The sequence below is a fragment of the Trachymyrmex septentrionalis genome, unplaced genomic scaffold (assembly GCF_001594115.1).
Source record: "Trachymyrmex septentrionalis isolate Tsep2-gDNA-1 unplaced genomic scaffold, Tsep1.0 scaffold126, whole genome shotgun sequence".
In the NCBI taxonomy this organism is placed as follows: domain Eukaryota; kingdom Metazoa; phylum Arthropoda; class Insecta; order Hymenoptera; family Formicidae; genus Trachymyrmex; species Trachymyrmex septentrionalis.
Genome location: NW_017304395.1, coordinates 349887 through 367919, shown reverse-complemented (window position 1 = coordinate 367919; position 18033 = coordinate 349887). Strand labels below are relative to the sequence as shown.

The 18033-nt window shown below is 32.0% G+C and overlaps 3 protein-coding genes and 1 long non-coding RNA gene across 5 annotated transcripts; 2 read left to right on the top strand and 2 right to left on the bottom strand.

Annotated features, from left to right (window-relative positions):
- Positions 1–57: 57 nt before the first annotated feature.
- On the bottom strand, positions 58–845 carry LOC108756388. Its single transcript, XR_001939831.1, has 3 exons — positions 619–845; positions 276–522; positions 58–188 (listed from the first exon to the last, which is right to left on the bottom strand). It is a non-coding gene; the product is annotated as an uncharacterized LOC108756388 (long non-coding RNA).
- A 4652-nt stretch (positions 846–5497) lies between these two features.
- Positions 5498–8921, top strand: LOC108756387 (cytochrome c oxidase subunit 6B2). Its single transcript, XM_018500144.1, has 3 exons — positions 5498–5656; positions 7882–7993; positions 8618–8921. Exons 2-3 carry the CDS (start codon positions 7914–7916, stop codon positions 8784–8786), a joined length of 249 nt encoding a protein of 82 aa, XP_018355646.1. The 5' UTR covers positions 5498–5656; positions 7882–7913; the 3' UTR covers positions 8787–8921.
- On the top strand, positions 6285–7875 carry LOC108756385 (serine/threonine-protein kinase fray2-like). The gene has a single exon (XM_018500140.1). It carries the CDS (start codon positions 6641–6643, stop codon positions 7475–7477), a length of 837 nt encoding a protein of 278 aa, XP_018355642.1. The 5' UTR covers positions 6285–6640; the 3' UTR covers positions 7478–7875.
- A 509-nt stretch (positions 8922–9430) lies between the features above and the next one.
- LOC108756386 (protein max) lies at positions 9431–13665 on the bottom strand. Of its 2 annotated transcripts, XM_018500141.1 has the most exons (4): positions 13522–13665; positions 13397–13456; positions 10837–11071; positions 9431–10151 (listed from the first exon to the last, which is right to left on the bottom strand). In XM_018500141.1, the coding sequence occupies exons 1-4, from the start codon at positions 13558–13560 to the stop codon at positions 9973–9975; spliced, it is 513 nt and encodes a 170-aa protein (XP_018355643.1). In that variant the 5' UTR covers positions 13561–13665; the 3' UTR covers positions 9431–9972. The 2 variants fall into 2 exon arrangements, with proteins under 2 accessions (XP_018355643.1, XP_018355644.1); XM_018500142.1 differs by lacking the exon at positions 13397–13456.
- Between the last annotated feature and the right edge of the window lie 4368 nt (positions 13666–18033).

Sequence of the window (18033 nt, the reverse complement as noted above, 5' to 3'; positions counted from 1 at the left end):
TATATATATATATAATTCACATTAAATTATATAAGCATTAAAGATGCAGCTTCAACCGTTATAGGCATTTAATTTCTAGTTTATTGATTGTGTTCTCACATCCCACACAGTAAAAATTGATCCTAGGTATATCTTACAGATGTTATGTCGAGGGATTTTCAAACATCCAGAGTACGTACCTGAAAAAACTAGGAAGTATTTAGGAATTAGGATATACTAAGGATGTTTATATGTCCGCTTATTCTACATCCATAGGATATCATCCATTTAGATACCATTAGGATGTGTTTCTGGATAAATTTCATTCTGTTTTTATCCAGTGGACGTAAAATGTCTTTTAGGATGTTAAAATCTTGTAGAAAAATATTACTAAGCACTACTGCGCATTTTTTACAAGGGTATATCCACGTTATGATACAAAATGCAGGAAATGAGTATGCGTCACAGACAATACATCACGACGTAAGCACATATAATTTTTGTATAAGAAATACTTTTTTCTCTTTCTCCGATTCGAAAATCCTTTACCAGAATTAAAGTATATACATTAATACGTGTCTGAAAAGTGGAGTCTATGACGAGAACGATCAAAAATTTCAAAATTAATATATTTTTTACCATTTCTTAGTGTAACATGGCGTCTTAGCTGTCAAGTCGTGACAACATTTGCTTAATATGAAAACTTTGCAACCTATACATATGAAATAGTAATTTCCAGACACGTAGTTCACACGAACAAACAACATCGAGTTCTTAGAATTAGACTTAGATGCTTTATCGCGACGAATTTGTTTTACGAAAATTGACACGTACATACGTGTGACTGCTCAATTGACTCTATCATAAGTTGCGTGAAATATTGCTGTTAGTATAAAAAGACATATCAATGTGCGGCGCGCGGCGCGACCTCTAGTGATTTTGTCGAAGTTTGAGTTTTGCTTTAGAATCCCCTTAAGTTCTTCCCGAAACAAAGGATAATTTTTAATATGTCTATGTGGGATATTTATGTATACATTTAAAAAATAAACAATTAAATTGCAAGATATGTCTCTATAATATACGTAAAATACAGAAATGTATATGACATATAGGTCGAAAGTTGAGAAATACAATTTATGAAAATAGTGATCAAAATTTTTTCAGATCAAAATAGAATATTTTAAGGACGTTTTATATTAGTACAATAATAATTACAAATGTCCTAAGCTAATCATATGGACGATTTAATGTTTTAGATCAGAATGGAATCAATCTGATAAAATTAAGATATCCTAAGAAAATACAATGTTATGTAAGTTATACGGTCTTAAATAAAATGTATTTTTATTAGAATTTTAATCACTATAAATTCTCTAAAATTAACTAAAATATAAATCGAACTTTAAAGAATATTAAAAATTATTGGATTCGCGAAATTCTGTCAAGACTTAAAACATGAAAAATCTGATTTTGAGAATTAAATTACTCATTATATTATAATTACCAATTATGGACATTATAATATAATATTTTTCGATTTATTATCATTGACAAAGTGCTGTTTTCTATATAAACTTTAAAATAAAAAGTCATAAAAACAGTTTTATAATATTTATTCGGAAAGAGAGAAAAATGTTGCAATTTTTTTTATTACCGATCATTAATAATCAATATACTCTTCAATTAATAATCACAGAATCCAAATGCACTTTTTTGCGTATAATAGTAGCATACTAGAATATCCAATCAAATTTGGGTCCAAATTCATAATCTTACTGCGCATTCGCAAGAATGTTACATCTTATATTTTTACACTATGAGCAGAACTAAGCAGGGTATCTATCATGCCCAGGACTAAGGTAAGGCCGGACCGCTCCAGTAAGGTTAATTGCAAATGGCGTCTAATCATAAAAATCTATTCCGTTTAAAAGATTCTCTCCTAATTAGAAACCGAATCAGGGCACATAATATGGAACAAGTCAGAATGGATTTCGATCGAAATTATTCAATTATTCCCTAGATTTCTATTGTGTTTTCTAGGGAAAACAGAACAATTCCGATGGAAATTTATTCCGATATGTTCCATAATAGGTCATCTATCATGGAATAAAATCGGAATGGATTCCGATCGGAATTATTTAATTATTCCTTAGATGTCTATTGTTTTTTTTTTTTTAAGGAAAACGAAATAATTCCTATTGGATTCCATTCCGACTTCATTCCAGGTTTCCAACAAACGAGAATGGATTAAAATGGATTGAAATTTTTTTCTATTCAATACGTATTTTAAATAGCAAATACTTTTTTTGGATTTAATTGGATTCAATTGAATTCAATTAAATTCAATTGGATGCAATCAGATTGAAAAACTGCATTTTCTATTCAAAATTTTGAATTGAACAGTATTCACAATGCACAGAAAAAGCTAATATTACTTTTAGATTGAAAGGCATAGAGATATGCTCTATGCAATTCCTATAAATGAATAAAAATGCAGAATCAAAAAGGATTTTAACATTTTAGCATTCATACATAAGCATTTTAACATTCATAAGTCCGTATTTCTAAAAATCTGAATCCATTTCAATTCATTTTGATCTGTTCGCGCTTCGCGCCTGCTAGGATAAGTAAGAAAATTCCTTCGGTCCAATATCCGCGCATTTACATATCTACTATTCTATGGTGCTTTAGTGGCGCTACTTAGGCTAGCGTGGCGCTGTTAAGGCCCACTTGGGGCGCATGCGTGCGGCCGTATAGCCTGCGGCCGTTCGTTCGTTGTTGTTTAGTACGACGCCATCGTTAACGTATACGTGCGAATCGGTGCGCAAGCCGGTCATTTTTCTATCATTACGTACTATTGTAAAGTATGCTGTAAAAAGCAAGCATTAAAGCTCATTTGTACAACAAGTTTGTTTCATTTGCGCTGCCGAAACCAATTCGGGCGTGGCTACAAGGCAAGAGGCACAAGCCTCAGTCAACGAGAAAACTGTATTCCACATAACACAAAAAAGGACAGATCTTTCCCCAATACAATCCATTCTTATTTGCTGGGTTTGTTTGCGTTGTTTGAATCTCCAAAAATGTTTGAACTTAAAATGAGATAGATACATATTTGGGCGTTGAAAAGAGAGAAAACAAAGATACTGAGTATAAAAAGTACAAACATGAACAGACTTCATGATAAATACCCAAGATCACTCTTTTGGCTCGTATATTATTTAATTGGGTTTCCTCTTTTATTTTGTGACGTTTACGAAAGTCTAAGAAAATACTACAATATACGTTACATATACTATAATACTTTTTTAGAATTTTGTTATACATCTTTTTCCAAGAATAGAGGCCCAAATTCACTAGTTATTCACCAATTAAATTATGAATATTCTAGTGAATTTGCTCATTTCTATAATTTTCATCTCATTTTGAGATATGTACAGCCGATTACAAAAATTTTATATTTTTTAGTAATATAAATATCAAGATGCGCGCGCAAAAAAGGATACATTGCCCCGATATCTTGTCTTTCGCATCGTTCTGCCAAACCCAGTCTATACTATACAAAAGTATATGGATCAATCTTAAGCCTGTAACACACGATGTTTGTGTTTTCTTGCTGGATTCCTAGTTAAATTAGAATCTTGTCATTGTATTGGCTGTGGTACTGACAGCATTGTAGCCAATACGATGGCAAAAATTTATTCTAGCTAACAATCCAGCAGGAAAACAAGCATCATGTTCCGCCAGCTTAAGACGAAGAGCACAGACTCTTGCATAACGCATAATACAGGATGCGTTTCAAGTTACGCATGAAGCGCATGATGTATTGTTTTATCCTTCTTTATTACTTGGTGAACCAAACAATACATCATGCGTTTTATGCATAAAGACATATCTATACAAACTTGTACAGCCGCATAAACATATGCATAAAGAAAATTATCCAATTGTATTTTACGTTTGTCTTTATGACAGAAATCTGATTGGATAATTTTCTTTATACATATAGTTATGCGACTATGCAAGTTTGTGTGGAATAGGCCTAAGTAAACACGAACAAAACGATTATCAAGCGTTTAAAGCGGGGAGCACAGACTTTTGCATAACGTATGAAACAATGAGGCATAAGAAAATCAACCAATCAGAATCTTTTATTTCATAGAAAAGGAAGTAAAACAGGGAGCACAGATTCTTACATAACACATAACACATAATGCATATAAAAATATACCGATCAAAGTTTTTTGTTTCCTTTCTTTCCATGAAATAAAGAACTCTGATTGATTGAATTTCTTATGTCTTATGTGTTATGCATTATGTAAAAGTCTGTGTTCCCCGCTTATATCTACACAACTTGCATAGAATAATCGCATAAACGTATGCATAAAAAAATTCGCTGCTTGTATTTCTTTTATAAAGACGCACGTAAAATGTGATTGGATAATTTTTGTTATGCAAGTTTGTATGGATATATCCTAACGCGTATTCTGTAATAAAAAAAATGTACCAATCAAAGTTCTCTGTTTTCTTTCTTTCAAAATAAAGAATTCTGACTGGTTCAATTGTGCCTCATGTGTTATGTAAGAGTCTGTGCTTCTCGTTTAAAGATCTTTGATTGATTTATTTTCTCATACATTATTATATTGTTATGCATTATGCAAGAGTCTATGCTCCCCGTCTTATAACGTTTTCTACTGGTGCGCATTCAGTGCACATTAAAGCTGTTGTACACTAACTTAATCTGAATGTAAAAGTGAGATATCTTAATTAATAAAATATCCAATGTATATTTTATTAAATACCACAATAAAATGTATGGAGGATTTCGCGGTTTAATTTGTTTCTATATTCTTATTAAACGTATATCTTTACGTCGATTTGTGTATAATGGCTTTAAAATGCATTGAGTGTGCACCAGCTCTGCCAATGGGTGTATCCAGAAGCACAACCGCTCACTGGGAGCTCAATGAGTTTTTTTAACTGTGTGATCTACATTTTTTAGATCTAATGGAATATGCCAATCAAATGCAAGAGCTCACTGAGCGCTCAGTGAACAATCATGCTTCTGGATGCACCTAATAAAAAATGCTATTAGCATCGCATGAAATGACACCTTTAAGGTATCTCAACGCTCATTTTCGGCATCAAAATAATGATTACAGCACAGACTCTTACATAACGCATAATGCATAGTGCATAAGAGACTCAATCAATCAAAATTCTTCTTTTCCATGGAATGAGAGGAAAGAAAAGATTCTGATTTGTCGATTCCTTTATGCACTATATGTTATACGTTATGCAAGAGTCTGTGTGCTGCGGTCTTAAGTCACATGATAGAAATTGATAAATATCAAGAGTCAATTTTGATCGCATAATCAATAGCTGCGTTCAGCGGACTCAACAGTTGCGTGAGCGCTCGCTGTTATTGGTGTATTCATTTAGATCATCCAATCAGCATTTTAGATGTGGAAGAATTCATTAAACCAGAAGAAAAAGGAGGACTAGGAGAGATACCCTTCTATGTCTCATAACGTTTGAGGTGGATTGTTCTCGTAATCTCGTCTCGCACGTCTTATCACGTTCGACGAGGAAACTCTCTTGGAGGTGTATGACGTAACAACGTCGTCGTCTGGCACAGTGTTTCTCAAAGGGCGATTTTTCAACTGCACGGCAGATTAAGGTATTACGCATATAGATAATTAGCGTTAGTTAAAGTGGTCTAGCGAGACGCTCGACGGGACAGCCGTGTCCGCACGCGCGAATAGAGGGTATCGCCATTCCGTTAATTGTAGATCTCGAGAAAAGTCGTCGAATAGACGACTCGTGTTCCTTTCTTCTCCCTCTTTTCTGTTCTTTCCCGACATCCTAATCTAAAAGGAACGATTTTCATCGTTTCCAAGTGGAATCCAATATGTTCATTCCGTCCATTTTTCTTTGTTAATTTCCTCGAGAATGAAGAGTTTCCGAAATTAGCTGGCAACATATAGGATTTGATTAAAATCGGACTTAAATTTAGGATTTTTTTTTTACCCTTCTCTCTGTCTCTCTCTCTCTCTCTCTCTCTCTCTCTCTCTCTCTCTCTCTCTCTCACGTGTTTTGTGTATTTCCAAATATACTGCAAAAAGGACACAATATGTAAAGCAAAATTGCTTTACAATCAGTGTTCTTGAGACACTTCTCTTGTCTCCTCGAGGCACTGATTGTGTTCAGCAAAGAAAGCAACTTTGCAACTGTTATAAAATTTTTTTAATATGATTAGTTTTTACATTTAGATCCAGCGAATGACAATCTAAGAATTTTACAACTGTTACAAAGCTGCTTTCTCTACTGAATACAGCTACTACAAAACAGTGCGATTACAGTGCTGATGCTGATACTTTATCCGTTAAATCACAACTTGATGATCGCAGGCAATGCTTTTGATTTGATACAAAGTATCTTCGGACTCGTCATGTATCAATTATCATTTGTTGTGTCTACATTATATGCTCTCTTGCTCTATATAAGTCCGTCTGTCTCGCAAATGCACACTAAAAAAAAAACAAAAAAAAAATGAAAAACGCCCAAGTCATATGAAGGCGGGAAGATCCAGAACAAGCCATATACTCATGGAAGGCAGTTTCTATCCTTATAGGTCCATCCTTCGGTTCGACCCGCCAGCGTGATGGACTCAAAGCGGTACGAACGCAGCGCCAGATCGAATACCGAATCGCCACCCACTCCGCCCTCGCCTCCCATGTATAGCACAGGTTATACCACAACACATGACAGCCACAAGAGCAGAGTCGCAGGTACGCGACGTTCGCCTTCGCCTGCCATAGACCACCATCGAAGCAGTAGATCCTCACGGAACGACTCACCGCTCCAGGAGCGACGTAAGCGCCGTCGTAGCGGATCCAGATCGTCTCCGGTACGCTCCCACAGACGGTCCAGGTCCAATGACAGAGACCGGGATCGCGACAGAGAAAGATCACGCAAGTACTCAAGAAGAGACAGATCGCGTTCGAGGTCGCGTGGTAGGTCTCGTTCGAGAGACAAGAAACGAAGTCGCAGTCGTAATCGCAGCAGAGATAGAGACAGGCACAGGTACAGGGAGAGTCGCAGGCACCATGCCAGGGGAACCTCCTATGAATCCGACGCATTGGAGGAACACGGAGAGATGGCAATACACCAAACGGCCGCTGTTGTCCCACAACCAAATGCCTTCAAGAATGACGGTAGTTTTATGGAAATGTTCAAGAAGATGCAGGAACAGATGCAACCTACCATGCAAAAACCCACTACTTCGGTCTTGGAGGAAAAGCCTGTAGTACCACCGCCGTTGATGGTGGGCAAGAGGAGGGGTGGTAGGATCTTAAAGACTGGTGTGGTAGCGAAACCAAAGACAGAACAGACAGCAGAACAGCCGAAGGACGCGTGGTCCCTATATATGGCAGAAGTAAAGAAGTATCGGGAGGTTTGCTGCCAGGAGGAGGATAACACGCGACCGTTGGTTAAATAGCTTCGACAATTCGTCTTTGCATATGTTGGCTCATTACTTTTTTTCTAAGACACTTATAGTTGATAGTTAATTCTTAAAACAACAGATACTTCTCAAATGCACCTTTCGTTCATTTTGTTTCGCTATGAACTTTTATGTTCATTTAAGATAAAATTTCTTTTTCAACGATCTGAACGAAAGAGAATAGAGAAGAGAACAAGTGCCGTGAGAAACGGACTCATTTGTGATACAGTGTCGTGTATGTGTGTGTGCTTTGAGAGACGAATGGACAAGAGCGAGAGAGAAATGATAGAATTTACATTTACGGGCAAAATAAAAAGGGGTTTAAAGGAGGGAGGGAGGGAGAGAGGAGATGAAATGTGACACGAATTCATGCTGAAATTTAGAGATTAAATAATTTATAGCTTGTCAAGCAGTGTCCTGTACTGTCGCAATCATGACCAAGTTTTCGGACTCAGATGAGAAGTGGCACACCGCACCCTACGATCCTAGGTTCCCTAATCAGAATCAAACCAGGTAAAGATCAAATAATCTCTCATAATCAATATGTATCTTCATTAGTGAAAATTATCCTAGCATGATCAATTTTTAAAAAACCCTCAAATTTTTTTATAGAAAAGTATAATTATGCTTACCAATTTTTTTTGTTATTGCAATCATTATCAACAAAATAGCTCATCCATCAAACATACTACAAAATAATGCACGAAATGTCATTATTTAATTATCCAAGTTTCGAAAATAACTGTGGTACCAGTTGTGTACCAATTTTAATAAAAATAAATGTGTTATATTTAAATATATCAATAGTATGACATTTTATGTTTTACTGCCTTGTAATTATAATATGTATATTATTAATATTTCATCGTATTAAAATTACAAAAATTAAATATGAAAGAAAAATTCTTGTCACAATTTAAGTTGACTTATTAAATGCTAATAAAATTTGTAACTATCTAAATTCTTTACTTTTATAGTAAGCGCTAGTATATATGTATGTAAACACATGTTATAAATTGTTTATAAAATAGTGAAAGAAAAAGTTATTTTGTCTCAAAAGCATGATAGAAGTATATCATATTCGTATTTAAAAAAAAAAGAAGGCTAATATGTTTAATTGAATCTGATACTTTGTAGATATTGCTATCAGAGCTACGTAGACTTCCATCGATGTAAGAAGAAGCACAACGAAAATTACGAGGCTTGTCAGTACTTCAAAAGAGTTTTTAATTCAATATGTCCGATCGCCTGGGTAGAGAACTGGAATGAACAGGTTGAAGCAGGCACATTTGCTGGTCGCATCTAGAATTTCCAGCGATTAATAAATCGCATCTACTTTTCATCTTAGTGAACTTTTCAAATAGTCGAACAAAATTTTAGGATCGTGTCATTTCCTGTTTGTAAACTAAGTTAATTTAAATAAATCCTAATGACACTTTAATCTCTCATTTTTCTTGTTATGTTAAGATTTTTTGTTACATTTCGGCAGATAGATTTATGTGTAAAACTTTCTAATTACATTTTTTTTTTTTTCTAATAATGATCACAATGGTAATGATTTAATTTGTGAATTGTGTAAGTTATTTAAAATTTTTGTCTATTTGAGATATTTTGTGTGTGTGTGTGTGTACACGCGCGCATGTATGTGTGCGCACGCGCGTGCACAGGAACTACACGCACACAAAAAACACCTATACATCCCATAACTCGCGGCACGAATAAAGTATAATATAATGTTATAAATCTATAAAATATTCATTACAAATGTATAAGTGTCTTTTTCATAAATTTATCTTTTCGATTTAAATGTCGCTTTCTATTTCTAGACAAATTAATGTTAATTATTTTAATACAACATGAGTTACAAATTAAACTTTATTAACCAAATATTGCATAGTCTTAAACAATATCAAAATATCGACACATTAATATGTTGATACTCTGAATCAGTTAGTCGCCATTAACAATAATCAAATATTAATTACGTAATATTGGACTGTATTAATATATTTATAATTTGATAGTCGATTGCAACAATCGATTCCCGCACACAATAAAAAATTGTGTGAGACATGCGATATCGAAATTATGATACAAAAGTCTAAACATTACTACATAATTGTTGATAATTATGATTATTCATAGACAGACTGCTCGCGAAATTAAAGATAGAGACCAACGGATATAATTTAACAATATTGTGTTAATAATACAGTATTGTTGCTTAACGTGTATTTATATACAATTAAGTTATAAACATAAGTATTACAAGATACCAGTATTCGCCATACGTTCTTGAACATTTCTCACTTTTCAAAAGTTGCTATGTTACAAATATGCTATAGAACATCACTAATGATTTACTTAAATAAGTACCTAACTACGCATGATCGCACAATACACACGCAATTTATATCACTTACTTAATATCTCGAAAGACGGATCATCATATGAAAATAAAGTATCAAGAAATGAGAAAGTACGGAGTGTCGTCAATGATGCAGGCTAGCCACTTTTAGCTTTTTTGGTTGTCGAATTGCTTGACCAGTCTCGCTGTCAGAGGACTCGGACTCTGTGTCGTTGTACTCACTTATGCCCACTGATTCAGACTTAGTCATCTCACAGGTCTCTGTGTAGCAGCCAGTAAGCAAGGCTTTTTCTAACGAACGAACTTTAAAAGAATAAATAATTACAAGAAACAAGTAATATTCTATTTTTGTTTAATTTATAGTCACAAAATACAAAAACTTGCAATTTTTTGAAATGATAAATTATATTAATTATAATGAAACTCAAAAAAGAGACAGTAAGCGTTAAGAATCAAAAAGTGTAATTAATAGAATGTAAACATAATTTAAAATTTAACAATTTAGCCAGATAGCTTTATTATTAAGTAATTTTGTATCAACATATCCATTGTTAAATCACTCAAAAGTATTTTCTGTTTGAACTATGTAAAATGATAGTAGTTTTTTTTTTAAGAATGTTACATTTAACAAAATTTATCAAAAAATATAAAAATTTTAAATATTCTATCAAAAAAAAGAAATTATTGCTTATGGCTCTCTTTTTGAAGAAATCAATATAATATTTTGTCTGTCATAAGCTCTAACAAATCATTAAAACTACAAAAAGAATTTCTTCGCTATTTTTAATAATTTTGAAGAAAAGACAGAGTTTACAGAGTGTAAAACATGAACTTTTTTTCATGTTTTGGTGTAGAAAACTCAACTCAGAGTTTGTTATCTTTTAGTTATATCCTTATTTTTAGTTATATCCCTATATTTTAGTTACTCCTGTATAATATAACTCGTGTGTAGTATATATATGATTATAAAAGATAAAGAGATAATTACTTTGAGACTCTAAGAGATTATTTTGTCTCTTGAGGTCATCGATGTCTTGCTGATGAGATGTATTTTTACGCCGCATATATTGAATATACTCAGCTGCTTTTTTAAGGATTTGCGCTCTGCTTGCAACTTTTTCTCCCTGCAGGGATGGTACACAATCTCTGAGACTGGAAAAACTGTCTTTGATGTGGTCTCGTCGTTTGCGCTCCAAAGCATTATGGTGCGCTCTTTTCTCGGCCTAAAATATACATATACAAAGTTCTTATAATCTTATATATTTATCATATTAAATAATACAATTTTTTTAAAACCAAAGAAAACAATGTAAAAGATAAAACTGAAACTTAATTGTTTGAATCGAACTATGATTGTTAATACTAATAGTAAAAAATATACTTGAAAATGATCAAAATATTAATGTTTCAAATAAAAGTGGAACGGTTTCGAGGACATATTTTGGTTACGTTTTTTCTAAGTGGAAGCTGCAAAAAGGTATGATCACCTTTACTTTTCAAAATGGAATTATATAATTTTTAAATATAATATTTTAAATATTCCTATAATTTTGCATATAAAAGTATTAGAGATGTCAAAAACTATTAGCTTTGAAGATATTTTAAGCACGCGTATTTTCTCTTGTAAGGATTATTTTTTTTTTAATCTATATGTAGTTTTCCTTAGGAAATCCTGAATTTAATTAAAAAATTTTTTAATTTTAATTTTAAATCCATATAAAAATGATGAACAATCAAGCAAAAGAAAAACTGATTTTTCAAATTACAACTAAAGTTTAAAAAGAGATTCTAGCTGTGTTCAGCAAAGAAAACAGCGCTTTGTGTGTTGTAAAATTCTTCAATACGATTGCTGCTTGCTTTTGATTCCTTATAGATCTAAAAAACATAAACTAATCATATTTACGAATTTTACAACAGTTGCAAAATTGTTTTCTCTACTGAACGCAGTCAGTGTTTAGAAAAAAGCACTGATCAAAATATAATCAATTATATAAGAGAAAAAATTAAGAAGGTTCAATTACATTAACTGATTGTCAGTAATAAGAAAAAGTGACACACATGCAGTTATAATGTTACGATTCTGCCTGTGTACAATATTAAACAGTAAAATTTAAATAATAAACTAACTAATCAAAAAATTTTAAAACGGTAGTCTTACATATACAACTATTTTCAATTGTGATTAGTTGCTGTTTAAATTTTACTGTTTACATTCTTCTATGTCTTACATTGCTGTTAGACATAATAAACTTAATCTTATATTCATTTCGTATTTGTACAATATTAGTGTATTATCATAATACTTTGTTTTATTATTTATAATCTCTCGTTTTCTTTTACTTTTACGTAATATTTCATTGCTGCACTTCTGCATCTTCTTTCTTCCCTATAGATATCGTTACATTGAGAGAAACGCAATCCATTTAAAAATTAGTAATATTTCAGTAGAATATTCTTTAAATTTTATTGGGACCCTCTCCCCCCCCTTCCCCAAAATTCTCTTCTTTCCCTCCAAAAAATTCTCTTCTTTCTACTCCAAAAAATAGCATATAAAAAGGAACAGCCCGGAGGAACAACTCAGTATTAGATTCTTCGCCCTGATGAAGTGGACTACAAGGTTTATGAAACGTTGGCATTTCAAAAATGGATCTGAACACGGAGAAAACCGGCGAAGCATAACTTTTATATAGAAAGCACCCGTGGAAGCTTCACGAATTTTATTGGAACGTTTTAATTAGGAATGCATTTCTTGTTATACTTTCAATTATAATATATTTTTTTAAACTATAGCGTTTGCTTTGAGCATTAAGTGTAAGCTACATTCTATCTTTATTGTTCATTGCAAGTGGAAGTAGAGTGAAGCTTCTAGAATAGCAACTCTATATTATGAATTTTCAAAATGCTAACACTGCAATCCAAGTAATTACTACATTTTATTCCTTCTCTAAATTGATATTTTTTTTGTAAAAACAGATAAACTCTCATCAGTTAGAATTGAGCGTTTCAAGAATATTGTACCAACATTCTAAAATATTTCAAGATTATCTAGAAATATGTATCATTTTTCCATGAAAATATATTAATCTTTAGATTAAATTCTTTCATTATCTGAAAAATGCCAATTTTTTTATTTGGGTCACTTTTCTATCAATGTAACAATATTTGTTACATTGATAGAGAAGATTTTTATAATCGTATATATTTTTACATTATGTCTTAAATAGGAAAATCTATATATTATAAGAAATTACAATTATTGTTTTATAATAGTTGTTCCTATTGACAGCTGAAAAAACAACATTTTACTACATTGATTACGATACTTATTTTACTATATTGATCATATGTAGATATCAGCAAACACAACAAGCAATACTACTTGATAAACACAAGATCTACAGCATTAAAGAAATGAGGTTAGATACATCATTATTTTGAGTTATTCGACGCAAAAAAATCGCGTGAAAGAAATCTTTCTCATTGTGCAATAACAGAGATTTAATTATCGGCCGTGGCGAAAAATTCCAGGGCAGATCATGGAATCTCACCTGAGAGTAGTATTGCGTGTTGTTGGAGTGCCTCAGTCTCGAATCCGAATCATCGCCATCCTAAAAAGATGGAAGTTTAATCAGAAATTCTAGCGAGAGCAAACTCGCCCTTACGTGCTACTTACATCACTCTCGATATCAATATCACGATCATCGTCGCTCATTTTCAATGGAAATCTGAAGATCAAGACAGCGTTAACAATCGTTCCAGTAATAATCGGTAAGGTTTGTGATGAGCACTGAGCAGTAGTTAGCAGTGGTAAGGCGTCGACAGGATATCCAAGACTACTCAATAAAATCACTAGACTGCGTTCGAAAATACTAGAATACTACCCAAGTGCCTTCGAGTGTCAACTTGTTTTTGTTGTTTCGAATATTAATACCCGTATTCATAGTCCTTTCTTGAGGAATAAGGATTCCTTGTTCCTTATTTCATGTTTCATAAATCTTCCTTGATCAAACAAGGAATCTTATTAGCTTCCTTTTCTCAAGAAAGGTTACGAGTTTTCTTGAGGAGATGCCTTCATAACCAATCAAACCACTAAATTTAATTCGTCACATTGGTCTTTTTATTTTCGATAGCTTTTAATTTAGATCTGTCGCATCAATAATTATTTTCGAGTTTTTTTTTCGGAAATAAACTGCGTCAAAAGTATTTTCTCCTTCTTCATATAATAAGCATTATGACGAATCTCCGATTGGAAACACGTTATGCATATTAAAGCCGTTATACACTGATTTAATTTGAGTATAAAAATAAAATACAAATATTTCGAATTATGAAATACATTTTATCTAACAGTACAATAAAATATATTGCGTATTTTAATCGATTTCCATGTTTATTTATAAACATATATTTACGTTATTTTGTGTATGTACGACAGTTTTAATGTGCATTAGTGCGCAGTGAGTACGTCCAATCAAATTCGCTATTAGTTTTATTTTTATCCATTGTTGTTACAAAATGCTTAATCGCGACTTTATTTAATTAACAATGCCTTTATAACCTTTATTATTCATAATTCATGATATTAGGTTTGCATATACTATATATTATTGTATAACATGCTGCTTTCAGTAAATTACTAAAATCCCTAAAATATTCCTTCTTTCGGGAAGGCAAACTTGAGATTCATTTATGAAACAAGGAGGCCTTGGAGAATCAAGGAATCCTTCATGCAGGCTTCCTCAATCATTAAAATAAAGAAGAACTATAAATACGGGTGTAAAGCCTCTATTCTACAATGTGCTCTTTATTTCCTGTTGCTTTTTGCTCCTCTTGCTTTTTTACCCTTTGCAACCGTTTTATCGACAATTGTATTTCTGCTCATTAAAGCCTATTCTACAATGTGCTCTTTGTTTCCTGTTTCTTGTTTTTTATCTTTTGCTTTTTTCTCCTTTGCAACCGTTTTATCAACAATTGTATTTTTTGCTATGTATTTCTTGTTTCTTCCAAAATTCGTTAACTTTTATCTCGGACAACATAAAACAAAAAACCGGCTAAAGTTAAGAATTAAAAAGATAAGATGTAAAAAATAGCAAAAAGCAAGAAACAGAAAACAAAAAGCATATTGTAGAATAACCATAAGGGCTGCCGCACACAAAATTCTGCAACAATCAACTTCCTGGCGCACATTTATACACATTTGTACACCTTTTGCGACTAAGCTATTAGTTTGAACGATAATAGAGCAAAATAAAATAAGTATATGAATGAATAAACTTTTTTATAAATTACACAATAGTAAATATATGAAAAAATACAAATAATACTGATTGTGTTAATTATTATATTCTAACAGATTAAGTAGAGTTATTTTGAATTAAGGCTCTTTTGAGATGAATCGATTAATTGGATGTATTTAGAACGTCAACCGCTCACTGAGCGCTCAATGAGCTCTTTCATCTGATTGGAATATTCCATTAAATCCTAAAATATAGACCAATCAAATGAAAGAGCTCACTGAGCGCTTAGTGAGCGGTTGTCGTTCTAAATGCACCCAATGCCTTTGTAAGCCATGCACTGAATCTTGATATGAAATATTTCCTTTATTTAATCTCTCATACAAACTCCAAATGTTTCGATCCTAATTCTTTTTCAATGTCAGAAATTTACATTTGCGAAATCAATGTTTCCTGATACACTATACAATAATAAATGAAAGCATTACAATATATTACTAATAAACGCAGAACATTCCTAAAAACAATCTGTTGAAAACTACGAATAATAAATAGTTCGTTGATCTGTCCAGCATTGACTCCTGCAGTCTCAAATTTGTTACAATTAGATAATAATTTCAGTCTATCGCCGACGATAAACAAAAAATTCGTAGTACATGAATTTATTAAAGACTTGGAAAACAATAACCGTATATTTAACAATGCTTGTAAAAGTAAGATTTGGGCCTCGTATCTTTTAAAATTTTTTACTGAACAAACCAGTATAATAATAATTATGAACTTTTAAATTTATACAAAACAACTACATCTTTTTGTCAAAAGAATCCCAACGTAATTTTCACTCGAGCGGATAAGGGGAATGTGGCGTTAGATGAAGATGAGTACATTAAAAAAATGGAGGAGTTATTGAGGGACAATGATACTTATAATATAGTGAAGAAGAATCCAATTTAAAAAATTGAAAGAAATCTTAATTCAATGGTAAAGAAATGACTGGATAATGACTTCATTTCAAATAAAACAAAGTTAGCACTTCAATCATCCGATTCATATCTTCCATTGGCATATGGCCTTACAAAGATCCATTAGGTTAATTGATCAATGAGGATCATTGTTTTTTTCCATTAATACAGCCTTGTATCCTTTATCTGTATTCCTACACAAAATTATTGCTAATAACCTGGCAGACAATCCTCGAAAAGCTCCGAATTTTGATTTGTATAAGCAATTGTCAGGTAAAAATTTAATGATTCGGATTTGTTGTTTTCTTTGGATGTCACATCGTTATTTACTAATATTCAAATTCTTTTAAACATCGGATATCCGTTAGAGTTAATATTTAAATTGTTTAATACAAAGATAAAAAAGTTGCTCCCAACAAAGATTCCACGTAAGAAGAATGACAACAACGTTCCAGTTAATAACGAAGTAATTTCTAAAAAGAATTATGTACTTCCATTTATCCGCAATGTCACACAGTCCACCACACGCATGATTATCAATCAGTGTATAGTATAGATTATAGATGTATTATATTAACAAATTAAACAATTTAATAAAATTAATAAATAATAATATAATAAATAATAAATAATAATAAATTTATAAAAGCTCATAAAGATAAAAAAAATTATTCTCTGACAATAATAATGTAGTTTATAAAATTCAATGTAACAATTGTGATGTTTCTTATGTAGGGCAGACAAAGAGAAAACTCAATACGAGAATAAATGAGCATTTTAACAATATAAGGGTTGACTAATCTTTTTTCATAGTTTTGATTGAAAGAATGTCAGAATAGGAGGGCATCCAACTAATGAATAGTTGGATGCTCTCCTATTGGTGGAACATATAACGTCAATCAATAACAGAACATTATGCAACCCAAATAGGAGCAAATTCGCTCTATAACGCTATTTTCTTCTTTCTGCCCATGTGTCAAAAGAGGATAGAAGAAGATAAAAAAATATTTCTGTCCTGCTCAGTAACTTTTTTCTTTCTGCGCACGTGCCAAAGAGGATAAAAGAGGATAGAAAGATATTTCTGTTCTTTACATCTTGCTCATAGCTCGACGTTACAGTATAAGTACATATAGTATGGACATTAAGCATCGGCATCTTTGATGTAGTGGGTCCCAGGTCATAATCGGTATCGCCGCCATGTTGTGGGTTGAAAAGGCGCTTATCAATTTGAATTTTTATAAAGCTACAGAATAATTTAAAAAAAAAAAAGACATAATTCGATCGTGTCATAAAAATTATTTATAGCGAGTATATTTTTAAATCAGAATTATATAATAATATAATGTTAACGAACTCATTATATAAAGATAATATTTACATTAATAATAATAATAATAATAAATATTAAACAGTAAGGGGTTTCGCACAATAAAAGGAACAGGGAACAGAGAACAGAGAATAAGTATTTCAACTTATCACAGAAATCATATATTGTAAAATTTCAGTTTCTGATAGATTGAAATTCTTATTCTCTGTTCTCTGTTCCCTGTTCCTTTTATTATGCGGAGCCCCTAATAAGTAAATTAAAAATAATAACTGATTAAATACTATCTAAAAATTGTAATTAAATAATTACGTACAAAAAAAATAATATATTGCATGAATATTGTAATTAAATGTGAAGTTGTAATTTAATAATATACACACACACACAAATGCATACTTTATTACGAGAATACTTTATCGTATACAAATATAACAGTCTACACAATATAGCATCTTCGAAAAAATTTGATTTTCTTTTGGTAAAACTTAATTTTATTAACTCTTTGTCCTATTTTCCTCTTAAAAATTAAAAAAAATTAAGTTTTGTACGAACGACGTATGTACCACGGCTCTCACCCGTGATACTCATGTCCGATTTCCTTACCACGAGTCTCACACGATTTGTAGGCAAAAGAGTTAATTATATTTTATAGGAAGAATTCA